Here is a 15,249-nt window from a genome sequence, read left to right on the forward strand (position 1 = left end):
GTTTCGGATGAATTGAAAACTCAACTTCAAATCACGACTCATTTAGACAAATGTAGAACACGCACTGGCCAACTTCACTTTGACACATTGAAAATTCCTTTTTCGACTTGATGATAATCAGGAATCCATTGAGAATGATTGGGAAAACTTATCATGACGCTGTTACCGCACTGAATTCTCTGCAATCCAATTACGCCAATATCATGGCAATCCGTCAAACGGGTGATCGTAAAAACATCATGACACTATTGGAAATGCATGAATGGTCTAGACGGATTGGCTACTCCGCATCTGACTTTAATAAATTGAATATTGTCCATATTACCGGGACAAAAGGTAAAGGTTCTACTGCCGCATTCACTTCATCGATTTTAGGACAGTATAAAGAGCAGCTTCCACGTATTGGGCTATACACATCCCCGCATCTGAGGTCAGTAAGAGAAAGAATAAGAATCAATGGAGAGCCGATCTCTGAGGAAAAATTTGCTAAATATTTTTTCGAAGTGTGGGATCGTTTGGATAAAACAACTTCGCCCTTGGATAAGTTTCCACATATGATTCCAGGCAGTAAGCCCGGCTATTTCAAATTTCTCACATTACTCTCATTCCATACTTTTATAAAAGAAGATTGTAAAAGTTGTGTCTATGAAGTCGGTGTAGGTGGTGAATTAGATAGCACTAACATGATTGAAAAACCGATTGTCTGCGGCGTTACTTTACTGGGAATAGACCATACCTTCATGCTAGGTGATACTATCGAAGAAATTGCTTGGAATAAAGGTGGAATTTTCAAACCTGGAGCGCCAGCTTTCACTGTTGAGAAGCAGATTCCTGAGGGGTTAGCAGTGTTGAAGGAAAGAGCTGGAGAACGCAAAACAACGTTAACAGAAGTACCTGTATTTCAGCAGTTGCAACATGCCAAACTCGGAATTGCTGGCGAGTTCCAAAGAAGTAATGCATCTCTTGCCGTTGTGTTGGCTTCTGAAGTCTTGCACACATCCAACGTGCTAGACAAGAAGTTGGGTTGCAATCCAGATGCATCAATTCCAAAAAAATTTTTAGATGGTCTACAGAACACTAAGTGGGAAGGCAGATGTCAAATCCTTGAAAGAGAGGAAAACATTTGGTACATTGATGGTGCGCATACTAAAGATAGTATGATAGCAGCGTCAACGTGGTTCAGAGACACAGTTTGCTCATCGAAGAGAAAGAAAGTTTTACTTTTTAATCAACAAAGTAGGGATGCTAAAGCTCTTGTAAATAACCTATACACATCTGTTTCTCCAGACGTCATCTTTGATGATGTGATATTTACCACAAATGTCACTTGGAAGTCAGGTTCATACAGTGCTGACCTCGTTTCCATGAACACCTCTCAAGAAGACGTAGAGAACCTAAAAGTTCAGGAGTCATTGACCAACAACTGGAAGGAAATAGACGGAAATCATGCTCGTAGATATGTGACACCGAATATAGAAGAAGCAAACGAATTGATCGAAAAATTATACGATGAACCTGCTGACATATTTGTAACCGGCTCATTACATCTTGTTGGTGGATTATTAGTGGTTTTTGATAGACTAGATGTCAAGTAATAGAGACACAAAATTTTTTCTTAGTGACTTTCATGTGCATTCATCAATTGTTTAAAAGTTGATTTAGTTATTTAACTATTACATTTTGTAATTACAGGTCAATACAAGGCTGGTCTGTGATATCTTTCCCATACCATATTGTCCACGCCTTGAAGTATTTAGTATTAATATATGAGCCTTTCTGTCCGTATTCTTCCATGGCTCTCATGGCACTGGAGATATCATAAAAGAATATAGAAACGCATAACTTTCTTGATACAATGGGTGTAATCTCTAAAACCTCCCCAAAATTTCGAAAGTCCTTTTCCAGTTCCTGAATATCAATGTTTTCTAAGTTTTGTGCTTTGTCTTGGTTTGTTTTCTTAAGTACCGTTTTTGTCAGGCTTTTTTTTACGATCAAGCACCTTGATATGAGTTTTCCCTCTTCGAGTATTCTGTTTACGGATTGCTCTTTCATAATATTTTCATATGTGCTTTCAAGGAAGATCCACTCTGGTTTTAGGTGAACCCCATTGACTTTAAAAATATTTGTCGTCGCGTATCTCATAAATGACTGGGCCCCATCACAGTTTAGGAAAAACAGGTCAACTTTGTGTAGAGAACGTTCCGGAGTGTCGTACCTGTAAACTACAATTCTTTCCAGCGAGCCTCCACGCACCTGAGACAGTACACTAGCGATTCCTGTGCCACGTGGTATGTCGTTTATTGAAATTGATCTTGTTTTGAGAAGGGCTTGATTTTGAGATCCTGTTATTTTCTCATCAAGAAACTTTGTTTCTTCTGGATATTGTTCTCCTCTTAAAACCAAATTATTATCAATGTATTTGCAATTATCATAGGGATCCGTTACTGCTGTTTCTTTTTTTCCATTACTGTCATCGTCCATGAAAAATAGGCAACCTTGTGAATGGTGCTGTCTTTTCCAAAGTTGTTGATCATTTTTATCCTCTTTCTTTGCACGTCTTTTATTCATATTTGCCTTTACAGGTGTATAAGAAGCAGTTCCACATGCACCTGTCTCGTCTCCAAACAAATAAGCCTTCGCAAATCGTCTAAAACCTATGAGTTCGTTCCCATTCGAGTTTGACGAGTCATTGAAGAAGGAAAAAAAAGATGATCTTCTCGACCTCAAAACTTTTTTTCTCACATCTTCTGAGTTTTTATGTTTCGTATAAACTTCTGTATTTGAACAGTAGCCCTTATGCATTTAATGAAATATTACGCTTTATTTTTTATTATTGTTTTCAACTTCGTTAATTCTCAACCTCAACACACGAGGCTATTCTTGTATTTTATTTATAAAGTGTTAATAGCTATTGGACAGTAATGCCTTACTTCCTGAGTTCTTCTGTTTGAGGAACCTACTCACTTCCTTTGATGGATTATATTCGGGAGAAGCTGCTTCTTTTTAAGGAACGCTTAATCTTTGTGCCCCATGCGAATGTGTATTAAATTACCGGCGCCTTTACTGACACAGTATAGAGACATTGAAAATAGCGTATGGAGAAAAAGCCTTAATCAAAAAAGTAAACTAAAATACAGAAAATATATCACCTTTTAAGATTTAAACAATCTCCTTAACATCGCACATATCACCACGACGAGAAGTTTCGAGTTTCATGAGTTCACGTAATGCCATGGTAGCATAGGCAGATGTGCCCAACTGAAACTTCAACACTGCCGCCGTTTTCTCACCACCTATGTCTGGCATATATCTGTTCAGCTTGGCTTTCATATACTTTTGACCACTTTCTTTTGCTCTTGTGTTATTCAAAATATCCAAATCAGTGTTCGCTATTTGTTGGGAAGGGTCATCATAGTGGATTATTTTGTACTCCAAGTTCTTCGGCTTTTGAATAACATTCCTATAAGAGCCAGCTAATGAAAAATCACGGACTTTTCTTCTCATATCAAATGGGTCCATATTATCTGCCTTCAATATATCCACATACAGCTGCTTCAATTCTTCGTTAGAAGGATAAAGCACATCAAAACCTGGCGATGGTAAAACAACATCTTCCATGCTATACTTACCTGAGTCAATATCTTCCTGAGTCACTGCTTTTGCGCGAATAAATTGAGCTTCGCGAACATCTTCGTCGAAGTCTTCATCGTCTATGCCGCCAATCGATACAGGCTTTTCAGCGTCATCGATAACAAGGTCACCAACAACCAATTTCAAACCATGTAGTTCTATCCGCTTACTAGCAATAGAGTTCCAGACGTAACTTTGGTAAGCATGCACATACATAGTTCTTAAGTTTCTTGGAATTTTCATTATGGCGGTGTAATAGGCGTTTGCAGAATAGCTTCCATCATCTTCTTTTCTCTGATTGGACAAGGAATATAGCAAGGCGTTTTCCGCAAGACATTGTCTTGGCATCTGCCTCAAAGCTAAAGCAGCATCCTTAGTTGTTCCCCAAATATTTCTCGCCTCCTTAGATTTTGGAAGTACATTTTCTTGATCAGATAAGATCAACTCAGCTGCTTTTTCCCAGTTCGACAAGAGTAACTCTCTACCAATTGTATGTGTAGAGATACTGAACGTGCCAAATCTTTGCATACCAAAATAATTTATAAACCCATTTTCTGACAAGGATTTACAACCATTGGATACAATCTCTTCTAGTACAGCTCCACTAGTACCGACGGTAACATCCCTGATAACAACAACAAATTCATTTCCCTTTAAATCACCCAAGTTCAAACCCGCATCTGAGAAGTTGTAATTACCGATAATCATTCCTTTTAATGTTCTATTTAAGGCGTTCAGTCTATCCAAACCAATCTTTGAAATTGAAAGTCTCTGACATGTTACAGCTCTACGATCCTTGGTACCTGCATATCGAATGACACGACTAGGAACTCTCAGTAGCTTTGTTATGACATTTACGCCTTCCATGGTATCCTTGTTTTCCTTATGCAGAGTGAAGTGGATGAAATCCTTGCTTGGACCATACCCCCAATTTTCCACACCGTTAGAATCTTTAGTTTGGTTGATCTTTTCCTGTTTGTTAGTCCTTGAATTTCTACTAGATCTTGCAATCTTGAACGTATTGGTATCAGTGGTTACCGATTCCAATTCATTATTAAAAGCCTGACGCAATAATTGGTGAATCTTAGTTCTAACGGATTTATCCTCGAAAACTTTAGATGTTTCCATCTTATTAGCCATGCGGTAAACAGATTCGATTTTGGAGACATCTTCTTCGCCAAACATCTCCACCAACTCCTCTCTCAATGCAGGATTAACATTGAATTCCTCTCTTCTTGCCGCTTCAGCTTCCTTTTCTGCGATGGCCTCTTCTTTGGAGCGCTGCGGTTTCTTTGGCACCTTAAATCCTTTGTCGGTTAAGTGAACTACATTTCCTTCCTGATCTATTTCATTAACCAAAAAATCAGTATACCGCTGCTTGATCTGACCTCTGAATCCTGGTAATTCTGGAGATAAGAACAAACTAATGCCGACATCTGTTTCATGAATGCCACTATCTATCCTGATGCGTTGATCAACTTTTAACTTCTTCGCATTATTTTCGGAGAACTCCACATTGGTGTCGAGGGGTCTCTTTACAGTGGCAATGTCCAAGTCAGACATGATAGTTAACAAGGGATATGTGGTTTCCTTTTGATGTTGAACCAAATGAGCAAAATACGCCGATGAGCACCATGCATATACTCTTTTATTATGACGAGAAATGACAAAAATTTTTTTCAAAACACTACCCGGCTTTGAAAAAGGTACAGCAGTGGCTGGCGGAACAATAGTAAGGCCAATATTGCTAAATGCTGACATACACTTGGATGAGCCCTATAGGAAAGGGAAACGTAACGTCACTCTGCCTGGACATCTCCTACCACCACTAAGAAATTTTTATAAACTAGAACATCGATGTCCCATGACGGAGAGGAAGAGCCCGGTATCGCCAAAATGGTAAACTCAGTTGATGATATTATAATTAAATGCCAATGTTGGGTTGAAAAGAATAATGAAGAACTTCTGGCTGAAATTTTATCAATAAATACAAGAAAATCACCACCAAAATTTTACGTCCACTATGTTAACTTCAATAAGCGGTTGGATGAATGGGTACCCACTGATAGAATAAACCTGGATAAAGAAGTAGTATATCCAAAACTGAAGGCAGTTGATGATGAAGATAACAAGAGACAAAAGAAAAAGAAAGCAATGGCTGCTAGCGCTACACCACAGGAATCTTTGCAAGATGGGGCAGACGGTATTTCGAGAGAAAATACGGATGTTATGGATTTAGATAATCTCAATGTACAGGGAATAAGGGATGAAAATATATCACACGAGGATGAAATCAAGAAACTGAGAACCTCTGGTTCTATGACACAAAATCCACATGAGGTGGCACGAGTTAGAAATTTGAATCGAATTATAATGGGAAAGTACGAAATAGAACCATGGTATTTCTCTCCATATCCTATTGAATTAACTGATGAAGATTTCATTTACATTGATGATTTTACACTGCAATATTTTGGATCTAGGAAACAGTACGAGCGTTACAGGAGGAAATGTACGTTAAGACATCCACCAGGAAATGAAATTTACCGTGACGATTACGTGTCATTTTTTGAAATTGATGGCAGAAAGCAAAGAACATGGTGTCGTAACTTATGTTTACTTTCTAAACTGTTCCTAGATCATAAGACATTGTACTATGATGTTGACCCATTTTTATTTTATTGCATGACAAGACGAGATGAATTAGGTCATCATCTGGTGGGATATTTTTCCAAGGAGAAGGAATCCGCGGATGGCTACAATGTCGCATGTATCTTGACATTACCACAGTACCAAAGAATGGGATATGGTAAGTTATTAATTGAATTTTCCTATGAATTGTCGAAAAAGGAAAACAAAGTTGGTTCACCGGAAAAACCCTTGTCTGATTTGGGTCTGCTATCCTACAGAGCCTACTGGTCGGACACTTTGATAGCACTATTGGTGGAGCACAAGAAGGAAATTACTATCGACGAAATAAGCTCAATGACCTCGATGACTACAACGGACATATTACATACAGCAAAGACGTTGAATATTCTACGATATTATAAGGGTCAGCATATTATTTTCTTGAATGAAGATACTCTAGATAGGTATAATCGACTGAAAGCCAAAAAGAGAAGAAGCATAGACGCTACTAGGCTGACTTGGAAACCACCGGTGTTCACTGCTTCCCAATTACGCTTTGCCTGGTAAGGAAAGTGCTACTGTTCAGATCACACACATCAAATAACCTTTTAATTTAAGCCCTTCGATCAAATAAAAGTTTATGTAAAAACAGATTAATATTCCATGAAACTCCGGTTTTTCTGCGTTGGCGTTCTTACGCAATATAGCTTACACACCATACATAATCTTACTTATTCAGGTAAATTTTCTCCTCAAAAAAGTTCTTGATTACTCAACCAACTATCGTTAATTCTGCGTCCGATACCCCGTATTTCTCTCTATTTTCATAATATAGTCTCTCCAGCTCTTCTGTATATAGGTCATGAAAATAATTGACGACGTCATCTGGTGGATCCTCTATTTGCTTTTCAACGTAAATGGGCCTCCCTACGACGACGTTGATAGGTGCTCTAAATGGTAATAAACCGAAATCATAGTTGAATAACCCTCTTGCGTAGAAAATGGGAATGGTAAAACCAAAGTTTTCTTTGAACCATAATTGCATTTTACTCAAGATCGAATCCTTTTTTGCGCTCACAACGTTATAGCAGTTTACCTCTCCGAATGCAAACACGGGTACCAGATTGATGTTCCCTGTTTGAATGGCCAGTTTGATGAATCCCTTTCTTTTGTTCAATATTAATTGTGGGCCATTTGTTGAACCTAATAAAGACTCCCTGGCCCCACCAACGACAATACAGATTGATTGGTTTTTGCTCAAAGTCTTCAAAGCGTTCTTCCTTGACACCGAAGAAATACCTAATGCCAATAAATAATCTCTGTATAACGGAATATGAAATTGAGTGACCAATGTCATTAAGGAGATCGGAATACCAGGAAAGGTTTTAGAATAATTACAACCTTCAGTTGCAAACGCCCCAAAAGCACCAAGGGCCCCGATACCGTGCGGATGATAACCGAATAAGTATGTTGGCCCCGTACATTCCTGGCCACGGTAGTCAATGGTAGAGTTGTTCTTTAAGTTGATAGAGTATTTAGTTGGCCACAGTCTGATCTTATATACTCTTTCATTGCTGATTTTATTCTTTGAAAGTGTGAAGGTTGGTTTCAAGCCGACGGTTTTAATCAGAGTTATAGGAAAATAATCACAGTACCATCTCCAAACAGGCAACGAACGAAATTGAAGGGAGTACCGATTTACCACATCACCAGTCGCAGGAGATCTATCATAGAAAAAGTAGATCATATACGGAATAACAAAAACCCATAGTGCCGGCGTCGATACTGCAAACAATGCAAATATTGAAAACAGTACAAATGAAGAGGTGTGCCATGCCACAGCCAGTGTTTGCAGCCTTCTTTCAAAGGGAGTTGCCAACGGGCAACATGACTCTAGTTGCGGCTTCGATGTTTGATCTTTCTTATCGATGCTTGCCAGAGGCTTATTCTCATGTTGTTCGGCGATACCGGCCGTAGGGCTTCCTTCTTCATTCTTTCTTCTTCTTATAATACTGGTTCTATCTGACATCTATGTCGCTATCTAAGTTGCGTGTATTTGTATTTCTATGAGTTGGTATGTGTATGTGGAATATATGATGTTAGTTAATGACTCCTTAATGAAACAAACGTGATCTGAAATAAACAGAAAAAGGAAAATGAACTTTGGGGAAAGTGTAACGAGAGCCCTAATATAGTAGTGGGTCCTTGGTTGTAGTATAGCGAAAAGCAGTAGTAGTGTTAGTTTGCTTTGAGGAGGCAGTTTTCAGAATTCTTTTTTTTTTTTCAAACTCCTCATTACGTCAATGCTGTCAGAATATATCAATTAAATAAAATGTCATGTCGCATCGAATGCTTTTATTCGGGCCCCGCAACCAAGTTTTCTGCACGGAACAAGCTACAGGAAAGCTTCTTGCTTTGATATTATTATTGATGATACCAGTATTTAACTAATACACAAATATAGATCTATCTAATTACGCATTCCATCTGCCTGGTTATATTTCAAATCCGCGGTCTCTTAGTTGATGGACAGTCCAGATCCAGGTTGACGCTGCCTCGTCGACATTGTTAGAAACGTAGCTCGACTTGGATTCTTTGCCCCCCGTAGTGAAATATTTCCCGTTGTCTGTTTCAACAGACAAATTTGGGTCCAATGCACATTTCAAGGAAGCAAGCGAGCCTTGTTCGTTGGATACGCCGAAAAAGAACCCCACAACCTGGAATAAGAGCCAAAAGAAAATGCCTACGATGGGAAGTCTCGTCCAGTAACTGAACAAATTTGTGTTCATCACCAAACCAGGATGAACAGACAAGCAAAGGATGTCTGGATACTTGATGGCTAACATTTTCGTGCCCTGAATCAGCGCTGTCTTGCTCATTGCGTATCTGAACCATGTGAAAAGCATGTTAGGTTTATGATCCCAAGTCTTGCTCAATTTCCAGTACATGAACTCCAGATGATGACCTACGGAAGACAGAGAAATGACTCTGCCATGGCAGTGGCGCAGTAAAGGCAGTAACCTCATCGTAAAGAGGAAGTGCGAAATGTAATTAGTCTGCAATTGCACTTCAAATCCGTCCTTCGTCATTTCCAAGGGCACCGCCATGATCCCTGCATTATTTATCAGCACGTCGATGTGGTCTTCTAGCTTCAGGATTTTAAGTGACGCTCTCTCCACGCACCTCAAATCCGTTAAATCCAAATGGATGTAATGCAAAGACCCCAGACGCTGAGTACTTGGGCCTGGTCCTGGACCGTTGTCATCTTCATAACACCTCCTCTTCGCCTCCACGAGTATCTCTTGAATTGCCTTCGAAATCTTATGGGAGTTTCTCCCGCAGATGTAAACGGCAAACCCGTGTAAATAGAGATGCAAGACAGTATACCAGCCAATACCGGTGTTTCCACCTGTTACCACGGCAATCTTTCTGTCCACCGACGGGTCGTAGTATGGCAATATTCGTGGGTCCAGCATCTTGCCTCTGGCGTATTTCTTGTACTACTGGTGCCTCTAATGCCGATCAGGTCTGCAACCATTATCTTCTCCGTTCTTTCAAAGAACGGTAGCATTCATGCAGAGTACATAATACGCCATACATCATACAACATATATATATACATATATATATATATATATTCATCTGCACTTGGGCTTGATCCTCCGATTTTTTCACACGTTACCCGTAAAATCATGATTCTCAATGCCCTACTAAAGGCTTGCAGGGCTATATATTAAGAGCAGATATTCAACAAATAGCCCTTTGATGAAAATTAGGGCGTGAAGGACGCGAAAAATCGGCGGCTCATTACCTCTTTGGGAATATGTCAACAACACGAAACGCCAAAATTCTTGGCCCTGATTCAGGTACCGCTGGGGTCGCGAATTTTGGCGTTCTGTGCAGGAATGACGTCTCTGCAGATTATGAAACAAAACAAAGTATGTTATCGGAAGTGGCCTGAGTTACACACCTATTTTAGGAGTCAATGACGACGTATTTAAGCACAATGATACTTCTCTCAACTCAGGCTTATTTCTTGGCTTGTTCTTTTTCTTTGCCGAAATTTTTTTGCTTCTTTACTTCTTATTGCCTGTTTTATTTCTGAAGATACTTTTGCCAACATCTAAGCACTTAGCATAATATCAGATCCAATCAAGAGGTTTCTCGCGTGTCTCTTTCATTTTTGTCTTTGCATCCCACTTTACTAAATTTTTTTTGCTATTTGAGCCATAGTACCCATTAATAGGTCTCGTCCATTCCCTTGTTTTTTTATTGTTTTATTTTTCACTAAAAAATATTTAAGAACCGCACAACTCTCACCTTAGTCGTTCATTATTCCTCAGATAAAAATGCTACAAGCCGCCACTTTTTTCGCTCTTCTCTTCTTGGCAAGTTCTGTTTCGGCTATTTACTCAAACAAAACTGCCTCCACCACCACTACTTTAGCGCCCAGCTACTCCTTGGAGTCCCACGAAACCACTGTGTCGTACGCTGACGACATCACCACTTTTTTCGTCACTTCCACGGTCTATTCCACGCACTGGTTCGCTCCGACTTCTGCCACCATCACCAGTGCAGTCTCCTCTGGATCGGCAGCGCCTAAGTCATCCCACGAAATCACTTCTACTTCGACCATCACGTCCACCTTGCTGCTAACCCTTCCTGACACAACCACCCTGTCACCGTCATCTACTGCAGCCAGTATCGCTGAAAACGGTTCGAACAACAAAGATGCGAAGGTCAGATCTTTAGATCAGGCTTCAACCTCTAACGGTTGCGTCCCCATCACCAAGTTTGTCACCGTTACAAATGAGCCCGTTACCCAGTACGTTACAGTCACTCCAAATACGACTACTCAATACGTTACTGTCACGGGCGCTCCCTCGGTCACCACAGGCTCGACAGGTAACGTACAATGGTTCAACACTACTTCAATTACTAATTCCACCCGTTGGTAATTTTTGAGTTCAAATATGTTCTTTATTTTTCAAGTTCTCTTTTTGTTTCTTTTCTGTATCTGTATTGACAATTTCACTCCCTCTGTAACTCTATCCTTCTGCTATCTAAATACACTGGTTTAAGTTTCAAACTGGTATTTATTTTTCGCCACCATTTTATCCTCTCTTTCTCGTTTATATCTATACATGGACTCTTATTGAGTAAAAAAAATAAAAGGACTATTTTATTTCCTTATATTCACTTGGTTTTCGATATGTCACTGAATATTTTCCCTCCTTACACAGCTAACTAAGGGATCGCACTTGCACATGTAACCGTAGATATTTTACTGTGTTCTACTTTATTTATTTGCTTTATCTAACATCATCAAGTCATCTGAACGTCCTTGTCTTCTTCTATACTGAAGAACTTTAACAGTTCATTTGTTTTTTTTCTTACAACCGGGAACTCTAATAGGGTGGGCAAGTTGCAGTTCATCAAGCATTCAGCCTCCGCATTTCTCCCTACCTGGATCAAAATATCACACAATTTAATCAGCAATATAACACACCGTAAAGGGTTTCCTATCTCTTTATATTTATCAACCAGTTGCATTATCTTCGGTAAACCCCTTATTCCTACATTATTCAAAAGTAAAATTTCTATACTTTCCATTTCAAACTTGAATTTCCAATTTGAATCCATTACATCCTCACAGCATTCTTTGATATATTGATTAATCATTTGCATACTTTGATCATAATCACCTATTCGAATCAAGTACTTTACTCTCAAGTACTTCAAGTTTATCTTCTGGTCATAGTCTAATTTGAGTGATTCTGATTTCCGGAGGCATTGTTTAACTTTTGAAAAGTCATCCTTCTCAAGTGCTTCGAAAGCTGCTTCTATTTCAAGATTAATAACAGTACAGTCATGGTTTCTTAATGAGGAAGAGGATGTTTGAACCAGAAATTTCTCATAGACATTGGATATGGATACATATCCCAGTTCTTTCCAAAATTCGATTTCATAGCCAACAAGGCTTTGAAACAGATCGATATTTTGAGACGGCACATTCTGCAATGTCATAGCCATAAATTTTAGGAGTGAATTAGAAACATCAATGGTTCTGGATTCCTTTACCATGAGCAACAATGTCTCAAACTTATAAGCATTACTGAAAATATTGGCATCTTCTACGTCCGAACTATTTTTTAGATATTTTATGATCTGTTCCACAGTAATGTAGAATCTATTGGCATATTCCGGATGTACCTCTATGAAATTTACTATCCAAATCATGATCAAATTCAACGTTTCCATGTCCTTATTCTCCCTTGCAATTCTCGTGGCTTCTTCAAAGGAATTTATGGCTGCATCACACTCGTTAAAGCTTGAGTGAAAAGTCGCAAGACACAGCAAAGAAATATGGAAGTAGTTCTGTGAATTACCCGTAGATTTGTAATCGAAATAATTGTGTAGCGAGTCTAAAGCGGTCTGATAACTGTTCTCCCCAATAGCTTCCAGATATTTTAAGATGAAAACCAATGGAAATTTTGTGGCATCGTTCAACGAAAGTGTATCTAACAAATCGGAAACGAGCTGATATGGTTCTCTATATGACGTAGAATCACCTTCTTTACCACTTCGATCATTACTCTCCGTATTGTCCAACCAATTCACGATTTGCCAGTTAACTATTGATTGTAAATGTTGGATAGAAATCAAACTCCCATGAATATCCTCGTTCATTGTTTTTGAATTGTCACCATTACAATCATCAAAGTGCTGGAAGAATTCCATCATCTGTTGATCCTCCACAGAAGTTTCATCATTGGCCAGAAGACATTTCTTTACCTTTTCAATGTGAATATTGTCCTTAATTTGTAGCCATAGCGCAGTCTGTTTAAAAACCGTCTTGAAACTTTGTAAATTTATCCAGATCGTCTCCCTCATTTCAAAATCACCAAATTGATACTTACGTAAACAAGTTGATAAAAATGTACCCAAAAAACTTGCCTTTGCAATTTGTCTTCTTGTTACCGTTGTGCGCATTTTAATGGACCTATAATTACTGACCAAACAATTCCTCTCTAAATCCATCATCAACCTGTTAATCGAGTCTAGACCATTAATTGCCTCCAAATAGCCCATCAGCGTCAAAGCCATGCTGTTGCCATCCTTATCATCCAGGAGTATTCTTATTACGTGCTCCAGTATAGGAAGGATAGGAGATGGAACAGCAGATGCGGGCCGCAAATTACTATTATCCTTGAGCATGGGATTCCATTCTACCGAAGGCCTCGTGGGTGATATCAGTCGAAGAAATACTTCTGTCGGTACTGCGATACCATTATCTTGCGAACAATGAACATGCACTAGGATCAATATACATAAATCATATGGGGTAATAAAGTTAGTAATACCTAATGGACCATAGTCGCTCATTTTTCTGATCAATTGTGATTTATCTTCTTCTTTTGGCTTCCGTTCAAAACTGCGTCTAGTGTTTTTTCATTAAGCGCAATAATGTTAAAGACACAAATTATATTGGGCCTATAAAACCTGAAAAACATGAAAACGAAAGCACGGTAAAACTGGGAAAATTGAATAGTATGATTATATTTATATTTATCTGATATCAATGCTCTTAAAAAAAAGAAATTATTTATTCTAAGTATCTAAATGAAGTCAAAATCATCGCTTTGCTAGGAAGTCGCCCTGGCACAGGTAACAAAATCCTTAGTTTGCGCCTCTTTTCATTCACTTCCGTGATTAAAGCGAAACCTAAGATGGGTGACTTTATAACGGTTGTTTGATCTGCTCTTCTTTCTGCAAAAGTTATGGCTATAACTGCGTGTTGTAAATTACTTGGAGATATTGTGACGGGAAATAGCTCCGCCTTACTAACCTCATTCTCAAATACATTGCTGGGTTTCCAGATAGTAACATCTTCGTAATCAACACCAATGGCGTAAGGGCTTAAAGCTGTATCCAGAGAGCCGTAAAAGTACTCCCTTATGGATGATCTTTGTAAGGATCTTTTATAAACATCATCAACTTTAGAAACACCATCCAAATTGGGAATGAAGAAAATGTTATTGTTCCCCAGTTCTGGACCAAACCCCTTTTTTACTTTATCCCATAGAGGATCGGTTTCCGAAGACAGTACTAACATAATATTAGCATTGAATTTCTTGATCATATGGTGTAGCTCACTCAAATCTTCATCCAGTTGTAATGTCGACGGCGTATCAATGACGCATCCTGACCTCCTGACTTGTGGATCCATATGTATTCTCTGACTCACTACCTGACCCAATTGGCTTATACACTCCAAGTATAGCTCTTTGTTCTCATTGATCTTTTCCAGACCAAAAATTTCCACTATTGGTTGCTTGTTATGTAGTAGTGTGGCACCGCTGGTGAGACTTTGACCCCAAGTAGGCAGTTGTACGTCAAGTATGTCTGATATTGGGGTAGCAGATATACACCCCGGGATGGTAAAAGTTGGCTGTTGAGGATCGAGGTTGATGAAGAGTGGTTGATAAGCATTGAATTTCAGAGCATACGAACATAATGTCCTCGATAAAGAGGTTTTCCCAGTTTGCGACTCACCAACAATTATCACTCGAGGGCCTTCAAAGTTTGACATCCTTATCTTTTCCAACATGAAGTGTAGATTATAAATATATTTCATTGTATGATTAGGCTTTACTAGAATTGAATTTGCCGTTAAATCAGGACACCTCCATACTAATTCTGTTTCCTCGACAGCGTATATGGGAAATTTCCAGTTCTGAAAAGTGTATTCTTCCTCAAGTGCCAATTCAGTACCAAATATTTCAGCTATACCTGAGTTCATCTTGATCATCAGTTTTCCCTCTGTTTTGAGATCAATTTGCCAGTCGCTACCCTTGGGAATGACCAACTTGTGCCATTCATTATCACCGGTTACCACTTCTTCAGACGTAACGTGTTCATCAATACCGGGTAGACTTGCCATCTTTGTCAATAATACACTTTTTTGTAATGGTTCGATGATCTGCT

General features: G+C 38.9%; 9 protein-coding genes across 9 annotated transcripts; 3 read left to right on the forward strand and 6 right to left on the reverse strand.

The window, feature by feature from the left end:
* Positions 1-110: 110 nt before the first annotated feature.
* On the forward strand, positions 111-1,595 carry MET7 (tetrahydrofolate synthase; the record flags this gene model as incomplete). The annotated part of the gene is made up of 1 exon (XM_056231416.1): positions 111-1,595. The coding sequence occupies one exon, from the start codon at positions 111-113 to the stop codon at positions 1,593-1,595; it is 1,485 nt and encodes a 494-aa protein (XP_056085236.1).
* Positions 1,596-1,686: 91 nt separating this feature from the next.
* Positions 1,687-2,802, reverse strand: SSP2 (Ssp2p; the record flags this gene model as incomplete). Its single annotated transcript, XM_056231417.1, has 1 exon — positions 1,687-2,802. One exon carries the CDS (start codon positions 2,800-2,802, stop codon positions 1,687-1,689), a length of 1,116 nt encoding a protein of 371 aa, XP_056085237.1.
* Positions 2,803-3,159: 357 nt separating this feature from the next.
* PUS7 (pseudouridine synthase PUS7) lies at positions 3,160-5,193 on the reverse strand (the record flags this gene model as incomplete). Its single annotated transcript, XM_056231418.1, has 1 exon — positions 3,160-5,193. The coding sequence occupies one exon, from the start codon at positions 5,191-5,193 to the stop codon at positions 3,160-3,162; it is 2,034 nt and encodes a 677-aa protein (XP_056085238.1).
* Positions 5,194-5,487: 294 nt separating this feature from the next.
* On the forward strand, positions 5,488-6,828 carry ESA1 (NuA4 histone acetyltransferase complex catalytic subunit ESA1; the record flags this gene model as incomplete). Its single annotated transcript, XM_056231419.1, has 1 exon — positions 5,488-6,828. The coding sequence occupies one exon, from the start codon at positions 5,488-5,490 to the stop codon at positions 6,826-6,828; it is 1,341 nt and encodes a 446-aa protein (XP_056085239.1).
* A 205-nt stretch (positions 6,829-7,033) lies between these two features.
* Positions 7,034-8,290, reverse strand: DGA1 (diacylglycerol O-acyltransferase; the record flags this gene model as incomplete). The annotated part of the gene is made up of 1 exon (XM_056231420.1): positions 7,034-8,290. One exon carries the CDS (start codon positions 8,288-8,290, stop codon positions 7,034-7,036), a length of 1,257 nt encoding a protein of 418 aa, XP_056085240.1.
* A 466-nt stretch (positions 8,291-8,756) lies between these two features.
* ENV9 (Env9p) lies at positions 8,757-9,737 on the reverse strand (the record flags this gene model as incomplete). The annotated part of the gene is made up of 1 exon (XM_056231421.1): positions 8,757-9,737. One exon carries the CDS (start codon positions 9,735-9,737, stop codon positions 8,757-8,759), a length of 981 nt encoding a protein of 326 aa, XP_056085241.1.
* An 873-nt stretch (positions 9,738-10,610) lies between these two features.
* SRL1 (Srl1p) lies at positions 10,611-11,219 on the forward strand (the record flags this gene model as incomplete). Its single annotated transcript, XM_056231422.1, has 1 exon — positions 10,611-11,219. The coding sequence occupies one exon, from the start codon at positions 10,611-10,613 to the stop codon at positions 11,217-11,219; it is 609 nt and encodes a 202-aa protein (XP_056085242.1).
* A 367-nt stretch (positions 11,220-11,586) lies between these two features.
* APC5 (anaphase promoting complex subunit 5) lies at positions 11,587-13,647 on the reverse strand (the record flags this gene model as incomplete). The annotated part of the gene is made up of 1 exon (XM_056231423.1): positions 11,587-13,647. One exon carries the CDS (start codon positions 13,645-13,647, stop codon positions 11,587-11,589), a length of 2,061 nt encoding a protein of 686 aa, XP_056085243.1.
* Positions 13,648-13,867: 220 nt separating this feature from the next.
* CLP1 (cleavage polyadenylation factor subunit CLP1) lies at positions 13,868-15,205 on the reverse strand (the record flags this gene model as incomplete). Its single annotated transcript, XM_056231424.1, has 1 exon — positions 13,868-15,205. One exon carries the CDS (start codon positions 15,203-15,205, stop codon positions 13,868-13,870), a length of 1,338 nt encoding a protein of 445 aa, XP_056085244.1.
* Between the last annotated feature and the right edge of the window lie 44 nt (positions 15,206-15,249).

This window comes from Saccharomyces kudriavzevii (genome assembly GCF_947243775.1).
Source record: "Saccharomyces kudriavzevii IFO 1802 strain IFO1802 genome assembly, chromosome: 15".
NCBI classification, from domain to species: Eukaryota; Fungi; Ascomycota; class Saccharomycetes; order Saccharomycetales; family Saccharomycetaceae; genus Saccharomyces; species Saccharomyces kudriavzevii.